The 22,801-nt window shown below is 33.2% G+C and overlaps 1 protein-coding gene and 1 non-coding gene across 2 annotated transcripts; both read left to right on the top strand.

Moving 5' to 3' along the window:
• Nucleotides 1–2,607: 2,607 nt before the first annotated feature.
• LOC133290481 (small nucleolar RNA R71) lies at nt 2,608–2,714 on the top strand. The gene has a single exon (XR_009748679.1). It is a non-coding gene; the product is annotated as a small nucleolar RNA R71 (small nucleolar RNA).
• Nucleotides 2,715–17,483: 14,769 nt separating this feature from the next.
• Nucleotides 17,484–21,029, top strand: LOC133290471 (axial regulator YABBY 5). The gene is made up of 7 exons (XM_061488551.1): nt 17,484–17,752; nt 18,717–18,836; nt 19,819–19,939; nt 20,114–20,162; nt 20,257–20,332; nt 20,433–20,502; nt 20,793–21,029. The coding sequence occupies exons 1-6, from the start codon at nt 17,675–17,677 to the stop codon at nt 20,490–20,492; spliced, it is 504 nt and encodes a 167-aa protein (XP_061344535.1). The 5' UTR covers nt 17,484–17,674; the 3' UTR covers nt 20,493–20,502; nt 20,793–21,029.
• The last annotated feature ends 1,772 nt before the right edge of the window (nt 21,030–22,801 follow it).

Here is a 22,801-nt window from a genome sequence, read left to right as displayed (position 1 = left end):
TTTGCCATCGAATCATTCCTTCTCTTATTTTTATGGCCTAAGACTATTCCATCTCTTACCATAAAGTGGCATTTTTCCCAGTTGAGTACTAAATTACTCTCTTGGCATCTCTGCAAAACACAAGCTAAGTTAGTGAGGCAAACATCAAAAGATGAACCGAAGACAGAAAAATCATCCATAAATATTTCAATAAAATTTTCAATCATATCAGAAAATATGGATAGCATACACCTTTGAAAAGTGGCGGGTGCATTGCATAACCCGAAGGGCATACGTCTGTAGGCAAACACACCGTAGGGACAGGTGAAGGCTGTCTTCTCTTGATCTTCTGGAGCAACCGCTATCCAATGTATCCGGATAGCCGTCAAGGAAACAATAAAATGAATGTCCCGCTAGCCTCTCCAACATTTGATCTAAGAACGGTAGCAGGGAAATGATCTTTTCTTGTAGCGGCATTGAGTCTCCTGTAGTCGACGCACATTCTCCAGCCGGTAATAGTTCTTGTAGGAATCAACTCATTGTTTTCATTACGTACCACTGTGATCCCACCTTTCTTTGGACTGTTTGTACCGGACTACCCACGCACTATCAGAGATTGGATAGATCATACCAGCATCCAAGAGCTTCACGACTTCTTTTCTCACAACTTCCTTCATAGTGGGATTCAATCTTCTCTGTGGTTGTCTGACTGGCTTCACCTTTCAACAAAAAGATGGGTTTATTCCTTTCTTGTTCTCCTATAGCTGTTGCTCTCAGGCGGTCGATAAATTTATGTTGCATCACCGGGTATGTCTTGCTTTCTCCAAGAAATGCATATTTCAAAGTGGGAGGAAGTTCTTTCAATTCAACCTTTGGTGCACTCATCAACTTTCTCATTTTCAACCTCTTGTGTTGCTTGGAGTAGTAGAGATCTTTCTTCAATGACTCCAATTCCATCAGTGGTTGGAGTATTTTACGGTTTCATCATTAACCCGCAACATCAGCTTACCCTGCTCCACATCAATCATAGCCCTTGCAGTGGCTAAAAAGGGCCTTCCCAACAGTAAGGGAATTTCAGCATCCTCTTGCATGTCTAAGATGACAAAGTCTGCAGGGAATATGAACTTATCAATCTTCACCAAGACATCTTCAATAACTCCATCTGGCCTTCTGGTAGATCTGTCTGCTAGCTGCAGTGAAACTTTGGTCGGCTTTAATTCATGAATCCCCAGAGCCTTGCAGATGGATAATGACATAAGGTTAATACTAGCTCCCAAGTCACATAACGCCTTTCCCACATCAATGTTGCCAATTTCTATGGGAATGCTGAAACTTCCAGGATCTTCAAGTTTTGGAGGCAACTTTTTCTGAATTATAGCACTACACTCTTCCGTCAACGTAACCGTTTCACATTCTTTCAGTTTACGTTTCTTCGATAAGAGATCTTTCATGAACTTTGCGTAATTCGGCATGTTCTCCAAGGCTTCAGCAAATGGAATATTGATTTGTAGCTTTTTGAAGATGTCAAGGAACTTCGAATACTGCTGCTTTTTGATTTCCTCTCTGAACCTCTGCGGATATGGAATTCTTGCATAAGGTGAGAGCTCCAATGGCTTTTCTTGTCTTTCTTGAGCTTTCTTTTTCTCCCATTTGAACTCTTTCTTTTCTGGAACAGCTTTCTCTGCAGTAGGCTCTTTGTCAACTTCTTTCTCTTTTTCTTCTTCAATGGCAGGTCCCTCAACTTTCTTTTTCTCTACTGAAGGCTTAATCACAGGTTCAATTACAATGCCACTTCTAGTGGTAATGGCCTTGCAGTGTGCGTTTGGATTAACGTCTGTATTACTCGGGAAAGTGCCTTGGGTTCTTTCATTGAACTGCCTTGACAATTGACCGATCTGGGTTTCAAGATTCCGGATAGAGACTTCTTGATTCCGGAATGAGGCCCTGGTCTCCTGCATAAAGGTTGAAGTGTCTTCCCTGAATGCATTGGTACTTTGAACGTAGTCTGATGTGGTCTTGGATAGTTGTGCAAAGGCTTTCTCCCACTCTGATTGTTGTGGAGGTTGCTGTGGTGCTGGCATAGGAGGATTTAGCTGATGATTCGAGCTATAACTGAATCCTGGATGTTGATTTTTATTTCTCCACCCTTGATTCTGGTTATTGCCGTATTGGTTCCTCCCTGGATTATATGGAACTTTCTGATCATGCCAAATTCCATTAACATCCGCAGTTTCGGGTGCCTTGCAGTCATCAGTAGTATGAGCACCTGCGCAAATATCACAAACAATAGAAAAAGTATTAACATGAGCTACTGAAGTATTAGAAGAAACTTGAAAATCAGAAAATTGCTTTGTGAGAGCATCTAGTTGTTGTTGCTGTTTCTTATTGGACTGTAGGATCTGATCATTCTGGGCCAAGATGGCATCATAGCCATCAAGCTTCATAATCCCCGCTCTTCTCTGTGGTGCGGGAGCATTATCATACTCCTGAGAGGCTAGAGACTCTAGTAATTCCAAGGCTTCCTCTGGAGTTTTTGTCTTCAAGGACCCTCCTGATGCAGCATTCACCACTGTTCTTGTGTTCGGCGTCATCCCTTGGAAGAAGGTTTTCGCTTGCTCCCAGGCTTCAATGCCATGTTGGGGACACTTCCTGAGCAGTCCTTTGAATCTTTCCCATGCTTCGTATAGAGATTCACTTTCTTTTTGTTCAAAAGAAGTGATATCCGCCTTGAGCTTTGCCATCTTCGAAGATGAGAAACTCTTGCTGTCTTCTTTCTTTAGCAAGTTTTCTGTTTCTTTTTGCTGTTTTCTCTATCTCCGGGTCGAATTGCAAGGAATCGGTGTCAACGGTACCTCGCATAAACCAGAAAAATAGATTATATAAAATAAGAAAATAAAACTGAATTTAAATAACAGAAAATTAAATAACAGAAAATAAGGTCCAATCTAAAGAATTAATAGCTACTATTAATGTTGAAATAGTAATCCCCGGCAACGGCGCCAAAAACTTGTTGCTACTCACGGCAAGTGCACCGATCGTACAAGTAATATATGATTAAGTAAGAGATCGTTCCCACGAGGATTACGGTTCAAGCACTAATTCACTATCGCAAACTTAGTTGGACAATCGAAAGTGTATTTGGAAACAGGATTTGAATTGTAAAATTAAAATATTAAATATTAAGCTAATTACTTGCAAGAATTAAAGACAAGATATTAAAGATGTGATTTAAGAATGTAAAAGAACGTAGCTAGGGGTTCGATTTCCTTTAATCTCCTTATTATGATTCAAAGTCCTTCTTTACGTTAACCGTCCTTAATATCAATCTAACCAATTCTTTCGCGTGTTATTAGAGCTCAATCCCTTGTTACCCTAAAACCTTTACAAACTTGAAAGAACCCTAGTTCCCCGGTTATTCCCCAAGAATGCAAGCATTAAGTTCAAGAATCTTAAGGTTACGCAAATTCTATGTCTATTCCTAGAATCATAGCGTTTACGATGAAGTTATCAGATATGGATCACACACCAACATCCCTATTGTCATGCATTTACCGATGATCATTATATAAGATTCAAGCCTATATAAAGCATTAAAAACAGATAACTTCATTCATGATAAAAAGGAAAATTAACGTACGAATTATTCAAAGCATAATAAATCGACTAAAATCCATCTAACCCTAACTACTTAAAGAACTAGCCGGACATGGCAAAATCAAGAACAAAAGAAAATAGAAAAGCTCCCCCAAACTCCATAGGTGATTGGTGGATCTTCAAAATCTCCAGTGAACACTTGACGTTGATCCGTCTCCGCCGCTCACGAACATGAATCTGATGTTTCTTCGCGTTCCCTCCGCCTCCAAGCACCCAAGAGTTGTTTAGCAATCTAAAAGTTATGTATTTCTGGTCCCCAATGGCCCTTTTATTGGCCAAGAGTTCGTATCCTAGTAGAAAACTCGAATGGGCCTAAGTTGGATCTGTCTGGGCGCTTAAGCCTGTTGTAGCGCGCTTAAGCGCCCTAGGACAGTGAATTCTGATTCGCGTTGCGCGCTGAAGCGCTCTGAAGGGCGCTTAAGCGCGCTCCTCGCGACAACTTTTTCTTCTTGTGGTGCGCTTAAGCCCTGAGTTGGGGGCTTAAGCGCCCAGAGGCAGTAGCTATTTGCGTTTTTAGGGAGCTTAAGCTTCTGAATGGGGGCTTAAGCTCCCACTTCTAACAACTTGATAAGATCCTCAATCTTATTGTTTTTGATCTTCTTCTATCATCTCTTGATCTTATCTTTTCTAGTTGTGATCTCTATTTATCCAATCTTCATCTTTGACTCCTTTTGTCAACAAATCCCTAAAAAATAGCAAAGATGATTCCATTAAACAAAAATTCAGATAATGTTCATGATTATTATATTAAACCTTAGTTTTTGACTTATTTAACTTGATATTTTATATTAATTTAGTCTATAAAATAAGATAAACTAAAGGTTTATCAGTAGGAGATTGTTTTCTGTTGGTTTCTTTGTTTTAGTGGTCAGGTTTTTCTGGTTCCCATATAACTCTATGTTTGAAGAAGAGTTTCTAGTTCTAGAAACGCTAACGAGGTTAATTAGTTGAAGACGACAAAGTTAATTAGTCAATTATGCCAATCAACTATGGTTCATTGTTTATTTCTATTTATAGCACAAAAGTGGGCATCTCAAATTATTTTGAAAATGCATCGGTGCACCATAGTTAAAGAATTAAAGGACTAAAACTTATTATCACGAATCATTTTAAAGATGCATCGCTGATCCAAACCTTTTATTAGAAGTTTCACCATAAAAGCAACCTAGACATGCATATATATTGTTTAATTTGGTTTATTTGTAAAAAATGGGTCTAGGCTTTTCTCCCCTCCAATTTAAGTTTGAGATACACCATGGGATTGTAATCTGTTTTTTTATTTTGGTTGAACGGGGTAACAGAAGCACTTATTCAGGCTCAATATTCACGAGTAAAACAAAAAAAATTCAGCATTTTGTAAAGAACTACTTCAATCCAAAACTTATTAGGTGAAAACTTTTTTAATGATTTATATTATTTTCTAACACATACCTTCACGCAAGAATCCTTTGAGCTTGAAGTGTGTATATTGCATAGACCCAATTTTTTATTTACTTTATGTTTATTTAATTCCACTAAAAAGTAGGGACATTCGTGGCCTTGTGGTCACTGAATCTCTAATAAAATAGCATGTTTAAATACGCTGATTAAATATAAAATTTTAAAAATGTTATAAACTGATATGTAAGCTGATAAAATACGCTAAGTTTATGTAAACAAGTATTCTAAACATGCTTCTACATTAACAGCTCATTCAGTTGGTAGAGAGGGGGGAACTTTCATGAAGGTTATGTGCAAATTATTAGCGAGGCATAATATAAAATAATCAAAAATACATTATTATTATTATTTTTTTGATAACATAAAAATACATTATTTACACACTTAAGTTTTTGGATTAAAATAATTTTTTACATAGTACAAGAGATTTCGTAATCATAAATCATTTCAACCCAAAAACTTAAGTTTATAATTAAATAACAGACTTTTAATAAATTTATATTATATCTCTTTAACACATAAGCGATTAGCACAAGATTGTAAATTTAAACTTGTCATTTTCAAAATGCATGTTCCCTTCGAGACATGGACTTATGAACCCAGATATAGTTGTACACTACAAAGCACGGGTTCGTAAACTTTTTTGAATAATGTGTGTGGAACACGTGTTTGACACGGACACGTGTCTGGTCCGCGCTCAATATTTTAGGATACATGATCAACTCTCCGACACACTCTGACACGTTTTTTTGACACACACTCAACTTTTTCTGACACGTGGTCAACGCTCGGACACGTTTTTTTTTTAATTCTTAATTTTATTTTATTAACTAAAAATAAAAAAAATCATTTATAAACCAATTTTTTTCTGTTATGAAATTTGACATGAAAAATTAACAAAGTACGAAAAATTATTTTTGTTTATATTTATGTTATGAAATTTGAATATTTGATTGGTTATATGACTTATTATGGACTATTATATCTATTAGATATAAATTATATTATATATATTAAAAATATTATTTAATATCAAAACGTGTCGAAATATGTTTTTTTTATTTTTATTTTGATAACAATATGTTATTTTTTAAAATTAACGTGTCAGCGTGTCGTGTCGTATCGTGTCCTGTGTCAGTGTCCGTCCATCATAGGTTGGACATACGCAAGATCTATCAACTCACAGCATCCTGCAAAGGCAAAAGTCTCCATATATGCGCGCGTCTCTCTATACTCTTTAGCATCCACGCACAAGACACGGTTTTAAGTTGCATGCACCCTTAACAGACAACTCTATGTTCCTATTAGATGAGTATGCATTATGTATGTCCCAAAACTTGCAAGGGAAACGGGGTCCCTGATTTGGCATGATGCGAGAATGTGACGGATGCTCGCATTGGGTTGGTTTGTTGCATTTTGCATGTTTATTTCGGTGGCATATCCGTGTTTCATGTGGTTTTTCTGAAAAGACTATATCTATGCTTGTAATTTTCTAAGCTCTTATACAAGTTTGGATGAATCATTCATGCTCATCTTGCTGTTGAAGTAATTCCAAATGCTTGCTTTAAACGTCAAGAGGCAACTCGCAAGTAGTCCACACTTGAAGCTGTTAAAAGTAATCACTTTTTGAAAGGTCATAATTTCAGGAATGCTATTCCTTCTAGCTTGGATTCCTCTCCATTGTAATTTAGCATAGTTCCAAAGCAAGATATATCATAATGTGCATAGCTTTGTTTGCCATATTGTCATATTGATACTTTATTTCAGATACTTTTATGATATACAAGAAGCCTATCCAGTAGGGGACACAGTCACATGTTGAATGGTAAATAGATATGAATAGAGATTAGTTGAATCCCCTATTTATCCAAGAACTTCTTGTGCTATGGATTTCAAATGTTTTTTTTTCCAGAAAGTTCAGTTTCCATCATCACAATTTTATGTTTATCTTTATCTTTATCGTTATAAAACCAGGAAAAAGGAAGCCATCCAAGTTTTCAGACCTATAACCTATAAAATCGTTCGGTTTTGTATAACTAGGTTATTTTATGTCACATTTAAATTAAGAAAAATACAATTACAGCTAACCAACTGTATTTGGGCAAGGCCCATCTTCTAATCCGTGGGTACGTGAAAGGTATTATGATTAGCGGTTACTGTTTAGATTGTAGGAGATAAATTTTATAAATTTTATCTCCTATATAAAAGTGTGTAGAATTCATGTAGATCTCCATGTAAAAGAAAAGAAAATATAAGTTTTACATACTTTTGTATATACGTAGGAAATAAATTTATCTCTTACAATATTAAAAACAATAAACCTTTATTATTATTATTATTATTATTATTATTATTAAGGTAATTTCTCTCGTTTAATATAATTTTTTTTTTCTTCACCTGAAACAAGAAACGTGGGTCCACATGCTTAAAAAAAATGCTAGCACATATTTCGATATATGTGTGATAGTAGATTAATATCTCCTGGAGCTGAATAAAATAATGGGTAATATTACTTTCATGTAACATGAGAGTAGTTCTCTTATGTTACAGAGAGAATTCAAGTAGGGCCCGCTGTTTAAAAGAAAAAAAAGAAAAGAAAAAAGAAGGGGCACGATTTTCAAAGTGAGAGAAAAGAAGATAACTATCTCATGTAAAATGAGAGTAGTATTTCCCTAAAATAATTCCTCTTATTATTAACATCTGATGCCTAGACATGGCTTTTTTTTTTGAAAAAATACGTGTCGGTCGTTTTGACATGCGTGTGATATGCGGTCAATATTTTGGGACCTTTGACACGCTCCGACATATTTTTTCGACACACAGTCAACTTTTTTTCGATACGTTATCAATATTTTATCGACACGTGGTCAACTCTCCGACACGTTCTGACACTTTGTTTTTTTTATTAACTAAGAATAAAAAAATTATTTATAAATCAATTTTTTATGTTATGAAATTAATTTGAAATGAAAAATTAACAAGGTATGATTTTTTTTTTATTTATGTTATAAAATTTGAATATTTAATTGATTATATGACTTATTATGGACTGTTATATATATATATATTAAATATAAATTATATTATATATATTAAAAATATTAATTAATATCAAAATGTGTTTTAACGTGTCAAAATATACTATTTTTTAAAATTAACGTGTCGGCGTATTCTGTCGTGTTGAATCCCGTGTCAATGTCCGTGCATCGTAGTTATTAACCATGAAATTTATTTTTATCCACTTGGTATAAACTGCTAGGTATTTCATGTGCAAGAACTTTCCTTTTTTTAATTTATCCAATGGGCAAGAGAGGCAAGGTTTTCTCGATATGTGAAATGGAAGGAGAAAACTGAAAGATCTGAATAGCGTTAAGTTTCAAACCTATGAAACCAATTAGTGCAAAGTGCAAACTATAGTGGAAAGAGTTTCGAAAGGTCAAAAGAAATGGACAGTGAGTAATTCCTAGTTATATATAGCACTCACCAATAATTGGGTTGAAATTACCCAAGCATGTAGTTGACTTAAAAAGAAGCCTAATTACAAGAATGATTAACATGATTGACACAGATCAAAATACCCTTCTCACTCAAAATACCCTTCTCACTTTTATCAGTATAAATTATGGGAAATAATTTTCTCCAACTATAGGAGATAATTATTTCATGTGAGTGAGACATAAAAATACGTGCCTATAATTTTTTTTTTTTTTTTTTTCTTTAACTTGTGGGCTCCACATTTCTTGTTAGTGTAGGAAAAAAAACTTCGAGAAGTATTACCCATAAATTATATAATCCCCACTTAAGGTAGTTTAACTTTAAGTAACCACTTTAGAATTACTAACAAAATATCAAAGGAACTAGCCAACTCAAAGCTCAGAACATATACAAACAAACATCAAAACTACAATTTTAAGGGGGGGAAATTACAGAAATTTTTTTTGATGAATGAGGACCTCATTGATCCCTCTCATTTAATTTTAACTTTAACCTGTTACCGATTATCAAGGGTGGTCTAAATGTGTGCTACACGTACACCTCGCAGTTGGACAAGGACGGCTACTCTCTCCTAGACCTCATAAAAAGAAGAAAATAACCACTCTCTCTCACTCTCTCTTCTTCAATACATTTATTTGATGTATAACACAAAAATTAAATAGTAAATTTTTTAAAAAAAAAAATTATTTTTTAAACTAATTAACTAAAAGATATATTTATTTTTATTTCATATTTATTAAAATTTAATATGAAATATATCTTTATTTAGTAATTTTAAAGATAATATCACTTTTTCAAAAAGAAATAAAAACACACGTATAAAGAGAGAGAGAGAGAGGAGATTACCCCAACGTAACAATTATTCCATGAATTAGATGCGGCTTATATATATTATTATCATCATCATTGTTATCATTATAAAAATAAGCGCATTTTTAATTTAGGACCATATGGCATTGAGAATTGAGGAAGAAGAGGTCTCGTGAACCTTAACCCCCAGCAAGTCCCACCCACGGCCAAAACAAAATAGCCAGAGACAGCCCTGCAATGCAGACACTATTAAATGCCTATCTGTTACCCTCAACACTCTCCTCTGCAGCTTGACCTACAATTCATTCACTACTATATGCTCTTTCACCCTCGTGTTTATTTATACAAGAAAATACTTTTATGCAGGAAATAAAGTTATCTCATGTTATAAAAATAAAATTATAAGTGATACTCACAAATAAGAAGAGAGAGAAAAAAAAAAATAGGACCTAATCTTTTTTTTATGTATGTAAGAAAGTTGCTTATCTCATGTAAAATGAGATAAACATAAATCATTTATATAATATACAGATGCACTCACACACACAAAACTTGTTAAAGTTATAAAACACTTACACATTTTCCAACATCTCATACGTACACCCAGAGCTCCTCTCTCTTTCTTTTACTCCTGCTATTTTTTACATACGAGAAAATGCATATGTTACTCAATTTGGTCACCCACCCTTTTCTCAATCCATCATACCAAACCCCTCACAGTACTACCCTCTGAATGCTTCAATTACTCCGCACTTCCTCTCTCTTTTTTCCAATATATTTATATTTTGTGTCCATTACATCTTTCGTACGTTGTTTACTTTAATTACCTTTCTAGCTAGCTACCAAATCACAGGCATAGAGGCTCTATCACGCATGCTAGGTTGGCTGCTAGTTATCAGTGATCTTTTCTGCGTATAGAATAGATACAGAGGCAGAGCAATTCTTGCATCCATTGGTAATTTGGTACTCTGAATTGTGTTCCCGTGATAGAGAGATATGCTAGCAGCTATGCCCTGCTCAAAGTCATCCCTGATATGATATCCACTGTTATTATAAAGCTTCCATTTAACAATAAATCTTCGAAAAAGTAAATCTTAAATAATATATACTAGCTTTCATTTTCTTCAAATAATTTGAAAAACATGCACATTATTAAATGACTCCATATGAAAAATTTGTACACTTATATTAGATAACTTCTTTTGGCAATATTATATATATGAGAATAATTAAATTGTTGCCTTTAATTGCAGTGGCGGAATCAGGAATTTACTTGAAGGGGGCAGTAACAGACATAGACAATATTATTTATGTTCATAAATTTAGTTGCGAGAGTGCTGTCCCTGAAATTTTATTTTTTTAAAAAGTTTTATATGTGTTAAAAAATAAAAAATATAAAAAGAAAAGAAAAGAAAAATTCAACTTTTATTATATTGCCTCCATTCAATATATTTTGTTTGATTGAAAAGTGAAAGATATAGAAAAAGAATCAAAACGAAGAGTGAAAGATGGTTGATAAAGTATGGATCAATCACTTTTCAACTTCCTTGTGCATCCCCCACCAACACCACCGTCCCTAATAGATGAGGCCTCACACATACCTCATCCCTTAAACCGCAACTGCAGATAACTTATGACAGTATGTAACAGTTTAGCAGCATCTCAGCCCCACACTCTTTTTTAATTAAAAATGTTTTAAAACTGTACAATAAGTTCTACACGTGATCTCATCAGGGTAACAACCCATTAAGCACTCTTTTTATCTCATCAGGGTAACAACCCATTAAGCACTCTTTTTATATATATATATATATATATATATATATGTATATGGTGGCCGCCACCCTAGCCCCCTAATTCCGCCTCTGCTTAATTATATGAATTCATAACACTACATATACCACGAATGAGATAAATTGCATATCTAACTTGATCATGATATTATTTTTTTTAATTTTTTGGTAAATTAAAAGAGACAGCCCAAACAAGAAAAGAAAGAAAACAGAAGAGACTACTAGATAACTAGTAATAGCATAGGTAGAGAGTAGAGAAGAAGATTTGTCCCCTCAACGTCTGAGGGAGGTATTTAGAGAGGAGAGTCCTCTCTATCATGGGGAGCGAGTTGGTCAGTCCCATGAGCTGTCTCGTTAAGCCATGTCTTGTCCTGAGACAAGATATGCTGTCCACTATCGGTCTATAGGAGCAGCAGGGAAGAGGAATGTCCCAGTGATGAGCCTTTATAACTTGTCATGAGTGTCATATAGAAGGTTTTAGATGTGAGCTTTAAGATATTGAATCTAACTGGTGGGCTTAAGATGAGTATCCAGAACAAAAATAAAGAAATTTAACGATACTTCACATGATATTTTAGTCCAAAATAAATAAATTTCAAAATTTATAAAATATATTATTTAAATCCAACGAGCAGGGAACTGAATTCCCCTTAGCTAATGAATCTCTGTAACGAGATTATATGAATGTTAAAACAATTCCATCAGTAGAATTATGCCGTTCAATTCAAAGCAAACAGTATAATACCTGACGCGCTTTTGTACTTCTCTAGTACGTTTTATTAATTGTCACGCCCGCATAAAAACATCAATCACAAATCACAATCAGAATAATTAAGGAGATATATAACCAATTTTTTTTTTTTTGTAACAGTAGGTCGAGTTCATATATGCTTCTGGATTTAGAAGGTTTATCATATTCATTTCAAAGCCAACAACATTGTCTATCATTTATCAACTACCAGCTCCTACTAATGTTTCCCTGACTTTGACCATGGAGATTTTAGGAAAGAAAGATAACATAAAGCTAGGCAGAGATTAGAAAAAGTAAAAAAATTTAAATCCAGAAAAGGAACAAAAGACTAAAGATTAAGATGGCATTATCAAAAGCTAAATATCAGAAAAAGAAACAAACAAGCCACTACAATTGATATAATAGTGATGAATTTGAATAATTTACATCAGATTATAGATTCGAACTTTAATGTCATCATTATACAAAATATATATATATATTTGCAGCACAGTCCTATAACTAACCATAAAGAGATTTTGGTTACATTACATGAGGAAAATGATACTTTTTCCCCTCTAACTTTTCGGACTTGACAGAAAATTTCAACAAGTTATATGAACAAGGATTTTTTTGTCGCTCAACTTTGGATCAAACTTCAAAATATATATATATATATAAAGAATAGGTGATTTTGCTGACAGAAACAATGGTAGCATTCAGCAAGTGTCAAAACTATATGTTATAATGAAATGATCCAACAGTTGTGGATACATATATAAGAAGAGAAAACTGACCCAAAAAAAAAAAGAACATTTAAAAATAAAAATAAAAATAAAAATAAGAGAAGAAGGTGGTATAGGCAGCATCTTTTAATAATACCAAAGGACGTAGTCGGTACGTGACGAAACAAAGTGAGTTATGTGGAATTTATTACACCAGACATGGAAAGGGACTGAAGCTAAATGAGCTATGGAACATTGCCTAATAATAAAATGGCTAACTCGACAAAGAAGACATCTTAATAATGTTGTAACTTTCTCATTTTCTTGAGTATCTATATATATTTTCCAAGAATTCTTTTTTCTATTTATCTTGTTTGTCTTCTCCAATAATTTTGTCTGCAAAAGAATTATTTTAACTATCTAATCACTTTCAAACCAACACATCTTAGTTACAAATAGTTTGATCAGCCGGGACCAGAAATTTATACCTCATGTTGTGTTACCAATATATATTAAACATAATTAATAGGGAATGAAGATGATATCGTAGCTGGTTCTCAAATCTAAATCATCTGGTTCTTTTTTTATAAAAAAATAAAAATAAAAAGGCAAAAAAATGCAAAAAGCACGATGTATATATGAAGCAATTTTAGTGGCTCTTAGGGTTTCAACTGTCATATTTGATTTAACTGGTTTGATGTTTTATGATTGATTTGTTTAGCCCTTGGAATAAAAGCTGCGAAAAAGAAGTTGTTGGAAAGAAAATGAAAGACATCCCTAGCTAACTTTTTACCACACAAAATGACAGCAACATTTACTAGTACTCAGTACATTAATGAAATTAGATATGTACAGAAAGAAATACCATTATATATATGTGCACAAATAGTGCACACAGAATATACCCACAAAAATTTGATCATTGTGCATATTTCATATATTTTAGCTTGTTAAGCTGATAAAATTTTAGTTTAGTATCATCTATCTAATTTTAAGGTGGTATGAAAAAAATTGAAAAATCCCAATATTTGACATTTTTTTTATCATTATAGATTTATTTTAGTTTATACAATTTTATAAAGAATTATATTTTTGCACTATTTATATAATAAATTACATATTAATTGTCTGCTGTCATCTTTTTTTTTCTTGTTAACTACAGAAATGCAGCAAGGTATCAAATTTAGCAGCTGCATTTCATATACTTAAAAAAAGTCCTTTATTATATATATATATTTTGAATAAATAAACAACCATTACTGAAATCTGTGGAGTTATTGAAGAAAGTCGTACCACTATCTATAATTAATTTTCGCCCCCCTGGTCCGCCGTGGACTTGCAGGTATGTCTGAGGATAGAAGTGGTCCCTATCATTCCATCATAATAAATACTAATATAAAGTAATTATATCTTATTTATTAATTATACAGATTTGGTAATGCGGCCAAAGACTGTGTCTTGTTTTGATGCTCGAATTCAATTGATATGTAAATTTTATAAAATTTCATATTAATATTTAATTGTTTTTATATATTGTAATCATATACTCGATTGCTTTTTTCCCCTCGAAATTAAATTTTAGATACAACACAATAATAGTGTATAAAATTTATATTATTTTATACACAACTATTATTTGTAACTAACTATATACTGCATTTACTATCTTCTATAGAACCCAATACGGATATTCTTTTAGTTTCACTACTATTACATTGCTAGTGGTGGGTATAGGAATTCTATACAAGACATTCGTTATAATTAAGGTCGGTTTGGATGAAAAAAATTGCAATTTTTTTTTTAAAAGATGCTTCTCCCTTTATGTATGTATTCCAACTGAAACTTGAACAAAAAAAATGCACACAAAAGTCAAAATGATGTTAGCCAATATTCCTAATATTTAAAGAATTAAGGATAAAATTATGTATAATGGATCATCTCCTTTATTAGGGGAAAGTGGGAGAGCTTTATTCACTATGATTTTTCCATTTACCTTTTATTCCTAGCTTCTATAAAAGTTAAAACATTACTTTTGAAATACTATATCCATATTTAAAATAATTTTGGTTTTGAAAAAAAGAAGCGAGAGAGAGTAAATTTCATGTATTGTGAAAGAGAAAATTGTAATTAAACTCAAACTGATATGCAAGAATTACTGCCCACTTAAATGTGGTTTTTCAAAAATTTGATGCTCTCCGGCAAGTATACCGATCACACAAGTAATATAGAAAATAAGTAGAATATCGTCTCCATAGGGATTGTAAACCAAGTACTACAATAACCAGTCCCCTTAAGTTGGAAAACTCGGTTTGTTGTTTGTAAAAATTGTGAATTGATTTTTTAGTAACAATAAGAAATAAAAGTAAAGACTTGTTTTTGAATTTTTATTTAATAGAAATAAAACAATAACAATGAGAATTGATTTGTAAAAATGAGAAAATTATTGTAGCTAGAGTGCACTCACCTTATGATCCCCACTTCTTACTTTGGATTGATTTACAACATTAATTTATAAAATTACTCGGATAAATTATTATCTAAAATAATTAGTTAAATCTCAATCCCTTGGCAATTTAACCATTTAATCCCCAATTGGAATCCTAATCCCTTAGCAACCCCTCATGAAAATTAAGCAATGAACTCTATAATTTAGGCATCCGCAATTCAATACACATCTATTCCTAGCATGCATACGAACCGTTATCCTACCCCTTTTCAGGATGAAAACCCCAATATCCCTATCTAGGGTTCTAACCCTCAGACTATTATCAACTATTAGAGTGAGTCAATTCTAATAAAGAAAATATCAAATACGAACAAGGTAGAGATAAAGATAATTATATAAACGAGCAATTATAAATCAATCCGCGTAACAAGGGTTTACATAGGGTTTGTGACCCTAACTACAATAAAAGAAAACTAGTCAAGCATAATCATGGCTAAAAATAATCCAATATTCAAAAGCATAAAATTAAGGAGAAAAGAGAAGAAGAACTTGATCCTAGGAATCCCCTCAGAGCTCTGACGTCGTCTTTCTTCAGAAGAATAGGTCTGAATGCCTAATTCTGTCAAAAGGATCCTATTTATAATCCTCTTTTCCTTCTTCCAAAAATACCCTTCGCGCAGCATGGTACTTCTTTCCCGCAAACCGGCGCCAGTTAGCGCTATCTTCCTTCTTTGTGGGCGCCTAGTGGCGCCATCCTCCTTCTTTGTGGGCGCCTAGTGGCCCCATGATGCTTTACTTTGGCGCCACTTAGCATGAGTTTGGCGCTAAGCGGCGCCATTTCTCTGGACCTTGGCCTATGCTGCACCCGGATGGAATTGCATTAACGGGAACAGACTTTTTATAATTTTCACTTCTTTTCCTGTAAAAACACAACCAATAAGTGAGAAATTTTATTGAAAAGAAAGAATCAATATAACTAGCAAATATGTATTTAAGTTGCTCTTTTATGACTCAATTTTTATCAATTTTAACACAGAAAATCACACTAGCCAGAGGCACATCAAATCATTCCCAGATTTAAACGTTGTTGTCCCCAGCAATGTACAAGACTCAATCCAGGAAACAAATAATTCTTCCAATACAACATCATACAGATAATCAAGAGATCACTATGCTAAGCATGACTGAATCAATGCAAAAAACTCCTAACAATGCCTTCTATTCTCGTGAACATGTCAGAATCTAGCTTGAACACCCCTCACCAAGATAATCATATAACGTTCATCACTCAAGTGTTTAAGGGAGTAACAATCACTCAATCCATCACAGCAATAACATTACCATAAGCTTGATCATATTCTCAAGTTCCTAAAGATGAGGAACATTAACACATGCATAATTGATCAAAAGGACTTCACTGGTTGTAACTTGGCCGGGCTTAAGGGTAGGAATTTATGGTTAGTAGCTCAAACAACAATGAGATTGAAAAACTGGTATTATTTCACTTTAACATCATCCAACTCAATGGTTTTTCTCCACTCAGATTCCCACAGAATTTCAGGAATTAATTCCTATCAACCACTTTTTCTTTACATTCATCCTTTTTCCGAGTCATCCCACGCTGCTGAGGGGGATGACATGGAGGGTTGAGTATATCTCATTGCTGACGGTGATTTTGTATATTAGTTTATTTTTCAATTTCGTATTTTTATTTTATTTTTTATTTCGTGTTAGTTTATTTCTCTCTGATGTTTTAATGTGTGCATTATAGTTTATTCTATATGCCACTGTTTGTTCTATTGTGTAGGTTTTTCTTCTTTCTCGTGGTTTAATTATTGCTGAGGAGAGCAATTCTCTAAATCTGGGAATGGTAGGCAGACTTGCACACGAGAATTGCAATTCTTCTATCAGGGGAGATACTCTAACTCTTTTAATTTTCTTAGTTATTTTTATAGTTATTTTGTGTGATATATATATACATATATATAAAATTGAACATGTTTTCTGAGCAAGTCCCAGATTTAGATATGCTTTCCCTAATTAACTTGTCTGATTCATCCTAGGAAACATGTTTTGTATGAATTTCTGGCATGATATTGTATGGGCATGAGTAGACTTCATGATTGCTCGTTTTTCTGAATTTTGTGTTTGAATGATTAATGATGCCTGATGCTGAGGGCACTACTAAATTTTTTTTATTTTTTATTTTTTATTTTTTATTTTTATCACATTGCCTTACCCTACTCTTTCTGCATCCTGCATCCGTCCCTTCCCTTTTTCTTATTGCCCCTTGGGATTCCAAACATACCCTTCATCAACTTCTCTCTCCCTCTCTTTATATTTCTATATATACAAGCCCTTTCCTCAAGTTGATATATTATTATATATATATATATATATACACACTCATACATAGCCCGGTATCTTAGCAAGGAGGAGGGCTTGTAAGGAGAGAGAATAAAAGGACTCTGTGCTTTCAACTTTAGTGTCCAATATATTGCAAGATAGAGCTATTTAATTATAGCCTCATCTATCTCCTCCTCCTTTTCCTTCCCTTCTTTCTTTCACCTCCTTCTTTCACTAGTGAAGAAGCTTGAGAGACATGTCTAGCTGCAGCATCGATGTTGCACCTGAGCAACTCTGCTACATCCCTTGCAACTTTTGCAATATTGTTCTTGCGGTATCTTTGATTTGAAAACTCTTTACAATTTAGTGGGAGATCTGCTTTTCAGCTCTTGCATGCTAATTATTAATCTTCTTATTTCAAATACCAAGTTAATGTACTGCACATACATATATACTTGGTTTGTTTCTTTTGCGCCTGTTTGTTTGTTTTCTTTCTCTTGTACATATCAAAGCATAATAGAATTCAATTCAGATCCTGAAAAGGAAGCTATGCTGTGTGTATGTACTTTTCTGAATCAGTGGATCAGATGTATTATTTTAATTCTCTCTTTCTGGGCTTCTAAGTTTTTTTTTTTCTTAGAGTGATCAGGTCTCCATCTATGGTCTTTTCTTTTTCCCTTCTTTTGCAGTCAAAGAAAAGTCATAGATACCCTGAAGAAAGAGCAAGTATGGATGTGGCTAATTGTGCCACCTGCTTAATTGTTTTGATAAATATGGTGGTGTCCTTTTGAAAACGCCAAAACCGGAATTATTTGATAAAACTATTGATAGGACAAGTCCTCTATTCTACCTTTAATTTCCTATCCCCTGCTTGTGACCTAAATTACCTCTACTTTAGACTTAAAACTAAAATACTGCACTACACAGCCATGTGCTTTCTCAAGTTCATTTCTTTGGCTGAATAGGAAAAAACAAAAACAAAAACAAAAATTAACGATTCCCAGTTTCTAACATACAAGGAAGAAACCCTGGATCGTTGCAGCTTTCAATTTGAGTTTTCTTCCTTTTACATGTAAAACCAAGCTGCGTCCTTTAATTTCCTCAGAACCCCACTTCTCAAATTCTTTTTTCTTTTCCCCTCCTTTTTCTTTTATGAGATCAGATCATCCAAAGTATGAAATAATCATTATGTGTTATGGGTTTCTTGTGAATTTTCTGTGTGCACTGGCTTAGTATACATATACATGTAATAGAGTAAGAAACAATGGTTGAAATGATTTGTAATGTTATTTATACAGGTGAGCGTTCCATGCAGTAGCCTCTTTGACATCGTGACCGTCCGATGTGGACACTGCACCAACCTTTGGTCCGTGAACATGGCCGCTGCGTTTCAATCACTGTCATGGCAAGATGTTCAGGTATTACTATATATTATTTATTTACACAGACACGTTTCCAATGAAGTGTGATGTTTTTAAAGGGGAAAGGTTTCACAGTTTGACAAACTAAAACATATAAATATAACTAACCAAAAAGTAGCAGTAAAATAATTGAATAAATAAAGAAAAAAGTAAATAGTTTCTTTGATTTCTGGATCCTAGGGTTTGTGGGAGTTATTCTTTTTGAGAAAATCGAAGCCTCCCAGGATGGTAGGTTCTGTGTGCTAAATCGAGAATTTCAAAGCACGAGTCTGTTACTTCAACCTGAGAAGTTGTTGGCGCCTGAGACCAGAGAGAGAGAGAGAGAGATAGAGAGTAGAGAAAACCCTAGGTACCTGCAGCCGCCATAAACAAAACCTATTTTGTTTTCTTTTTTGCACTTTTAGTAGAGGCGTCAGGAATTGTCCTAACCCATCAAGGCAAAGAACACTGAAAATATATCTTTAATTAGGGCTTCTCGATGTTACCTTGAGGATATGAAGTTCTCTTATATAGTTAGGTTTAATGATTTCTTTTCAAGATCATTGTCCTCTACAAGGCAAACACCCCTACTTGAGATTATTATTATTATTAATAATTTAAAACAAAAACAAAAAAAATGGTATCTTGGTGTAGATCCCTAAATCTAAGCCCTTCATTTCAACAACTGTCAATCTGGGTTTTATGTACTTCATTCATCTGATTAGTTGCATTCTTGTCTAACTACTCAGTGATTTTTAAAGGTGCTTTCGTTTCTCTCTATGAGAAAGCATCATTTCATCTCTCTCTCTCTCTCTCTCTCTGAGTTTGTGTGGTTTTCCCCCCACATCTTAATCACAGTAAACCCTTTATGCAAACAACTTAGTTTGAATTCATGAAAAAATAAGGAAACAAAAAAAGAAAAAGAACAATAAACAATAAACATTTTATTACAAATTTTAGGGCATGGTTATTGATGCTGCTTGCTAACTTTGATTTTCAGGCACCAAGCCATGGCAATCCAGAATATAGGATTGAAACTGGCTCCACTTCCAAATGCAACAACAGGATTGCAATGCGTGCACCCACCACTCATGTAACTGAGGAAAGGGTTGTGAACCGACGTGAGTATATATATATATATATATATGTATAGCCCTTTTGGTTTTACCCCAGTACTAATTAATATCCAATATCAAAATCATTATAACCACATTACAAATATTAAAATAAAATAAAAATTATCCATAATGTTACCTAAAATATTGATCTTCATGAGTTGTTGTTTTCTTTTCCAGCTCCCGAGAAGAGGCAGCGCGTACCTTCTGCTTATAATCAGTTCATAAAGTAACTACAATGCATTACAGATTATTTAATGCTTATATATTTGATTCAATGGGTAACATTAAAACACCTTTGAAACGTCTTTGTTCATATGCAGGGAAGAAATTCAGAGGATCAAGGCCAATAATCCTGATATCAGTCACAGAGAAGCCTTCAGTACAGCTGCAAAGAACGTAAGGACCATATTCAAATAGCTGCAATTTTTATTATATAATCTATATATATATATATATGCTTGATAAATATAATAACTGGAAATTATTTCATTTTTAGTGGGCACATTTTCCTCATATTCATTTTGGGCTGATGTTGGAGAGCAACAAATCAAGCTAAGATGGAGAACGTAAGTATTAAAGACAAATTTTTTTCTCTATATTTTATTTATATATATTAAGATCAGATCAAAATTATTATCCTCAACATTTATTTATTTTGATCTTCCATATGTTGAGCTACTGTGTGTAACTTCTTGCACTCAGAAAAGAAAAGGAGTAAAAATAAAACTGTACGTCAGGTTTAATTATACTAATGATGCATATATATATTGTACGTAATATTGTGTAAGTGATATATATTATAGATCTTTGCAATGAACCTTCATCTGATCATGTGGTGTTATTTGATTATATTCAGGTTTCTGAGAAGTGTATTTGATGTCAAAGGCTGCGCTATTGAACAAATGAAGGCTATCTTCATCATATTTAAGGACTTCAGTTTCGTTTCAGTCTGTCAAGTAAACAATTAATGTCCTGAAATTTAGTGTTTTAAGGACAATTAACTCTTTTTCGTCGTTATTGTACTTGTCACTACTTACTACTTGTTCAATGGATGCTTTTACTTAAATTTGAGGTGAGAATGCTGCTTTACCTTGTCACCTTTAACTAGTTTTATATTGTAGTGGATTTGAGAAAATGGATAAAACCAAATTTGCTAGTGTTTTAAGCTCGATCAGGAAAACAATTTAACCAACTTCCGTTTTGGTAATACTAACGAGAGTAAAGTCCAAACAATATGCCCACCAAAAAAAGTCCAAACAATATTACGTATAATTTAAAAGTATACATCTCTTTGGCGAAAAATATATTATATAATTTGTGTCATGAGAAAAAAAAAACATGGAAAAGTCCAAACAATATGCCCACCTAAAAAAGTCCAAACAATATTACGTATAATTTAAAATTAATTTAAAATTATACATCTCTTTGGCGAAAAATATATATATAATTTGTGTCATGAGAAAAAAAAACATTGAAAAGAATAGATATCGAGACATTGTTTTGTTAAAAAATAAAAGGATTAGTATTTATCATTTTAAAGGATATAAAACTATGTTATTTTAAGTGAGAGAAAGAGAAATACAATGAAAATCATAGGATAGAAAGTGAGTTTTTTTATTTAAATTTTAAATAAAAACACTAATTCTAATTAAAATGACCATCTTTTAAAAGAACAAATATTTTTGCCAAAAATAAAACTTAAAATGTAGTAACTGATTAGCAAATATTATATTCAATAGAGACTATAATTAATGCCTAGAACACGCCTGATGCTGACAACCATCTACCGATTAATAATGTCTATCTTGAACTTAAGTCAAATGAAACCTGGAATTGAATTAACGTCGAGTTTTAATAATTTTTATTTATATTTCTTCACCGGTTCATCAATTAATAGACTCACACGGTCAACCCGAACAAGACCATAATGGTGACAAAATTCTCCCTCCAAATTTTTTAATATAACTGCATACCCATAACTCAAACTTATTAAGACCATTAATTAAATTGAAACAACCTCTTACAACGTTTTTGTTGATGATTAGTATTAGACCGAAAATCAAATGCTAATCATTAAGCACTTACAACATATATCACATGTATCAATAATATAAGTACTTTCTTACAAGTAGGATTTTGGATGATTTTATTTTATTTTATTCTTTTAAGTTTTGATTTCCATAAAGACTTTGAATTATCTTTCGTAGATCTTTCCTGAACCACAAAAGCAGCATAACCAGCTTGTTTGAATTAAATTTTTGAATTAAATTTTAACATAACAGATTGACTATCAGTTAGAAGTAATTAAGTCGGTGTTTGTATTCTCCAATTTAGGTTTTAACCCCAAATACCAAATAAATAAAAAAGTGTTCTTCTCAATTGCTAGTTCCCGAAAAGATGATATTTAATTATTTTTCAAAAATTCCGTTTTCTTTTTTCTTTTAAACCTCTAGAGGGTCTATCAGGAAGAGGTATATACATGGAACTCAAATAAATATATATGTGCAATATATAAAATAATGCTTCAAACTTGAGACACTTTCATTCATCCACTATCTCTCTTAAACCCCTCAATTAACTAATTAAGTAAACCTTGAAGTAAGTTCAAAAGTGAAATTTCATGACGGCATGCAATCTTAAAGGAATGGTTTAAATGCTTACTAATTTACAAAAGTTTCAGTCATCGGATGCTTCAAGACACCACGCGTTCTTCCACTGAATTGCTGAAAAGTTTCCAACCAATGCACTGTTTTATTGAGGTTGAAGATTATGTTAAAAAAAGTGGATGTAGAGCTAGGTTAGCACTAGTAAGCCAACAGTGTTCTTAAGGACAAAGATTCAGGTTTCAGATATATACTACACTTG

The sequence above is a fragment of the Gastrolobium bilobum genome, unplaced genomic scaffold, assembly GCF_033153095.1.
Source record: "Gastrolobium bilobum isolate Gb01-03AN ecotype WA unplaced genomic scaffold, APGP_CSIRO_Gbil_v1 utg4785, whole genome shotgun sequence".
NCBI classification, from domain to species: domain Eukaryota; kingdom Viridiplantae; phylum Streptophyta; class Magnoliopsida; order Fabales; family Fabaceae; genus Gastrolobium; species Gastrolobium bilobum.
The sequence above is the reverse complement of the archived record's forward strand: the minus strand, read 5'-3'. Positions and strand labels throughout refer to the sequence as shown.

Excerpts from the sequence above, each read along its gene's own strand:
- LOC133290471 (XM_061488551.1), top strand. The coding sequence starts at position 17,675 with ATGTCTAGCTGCAGCATCGATGTTGCACCTGAGCAACTCTGCTACATC. Across the intron at positions 17,753-18,716 it reads TTTGCAATATTGTTCTTGCG|GTGAGCGTTCCATGCAGTAG; the intron begins GTATCTTTGATT and ends TTATTTATACAG. Across the intron at positions 20,333-20,432 it reads TCAGTACAGCTGCAAAGAAC|TGGGCACATTTTCCTCATAT; the intron begins GTAAGGACCATA and ends TTTCATTTTTAG.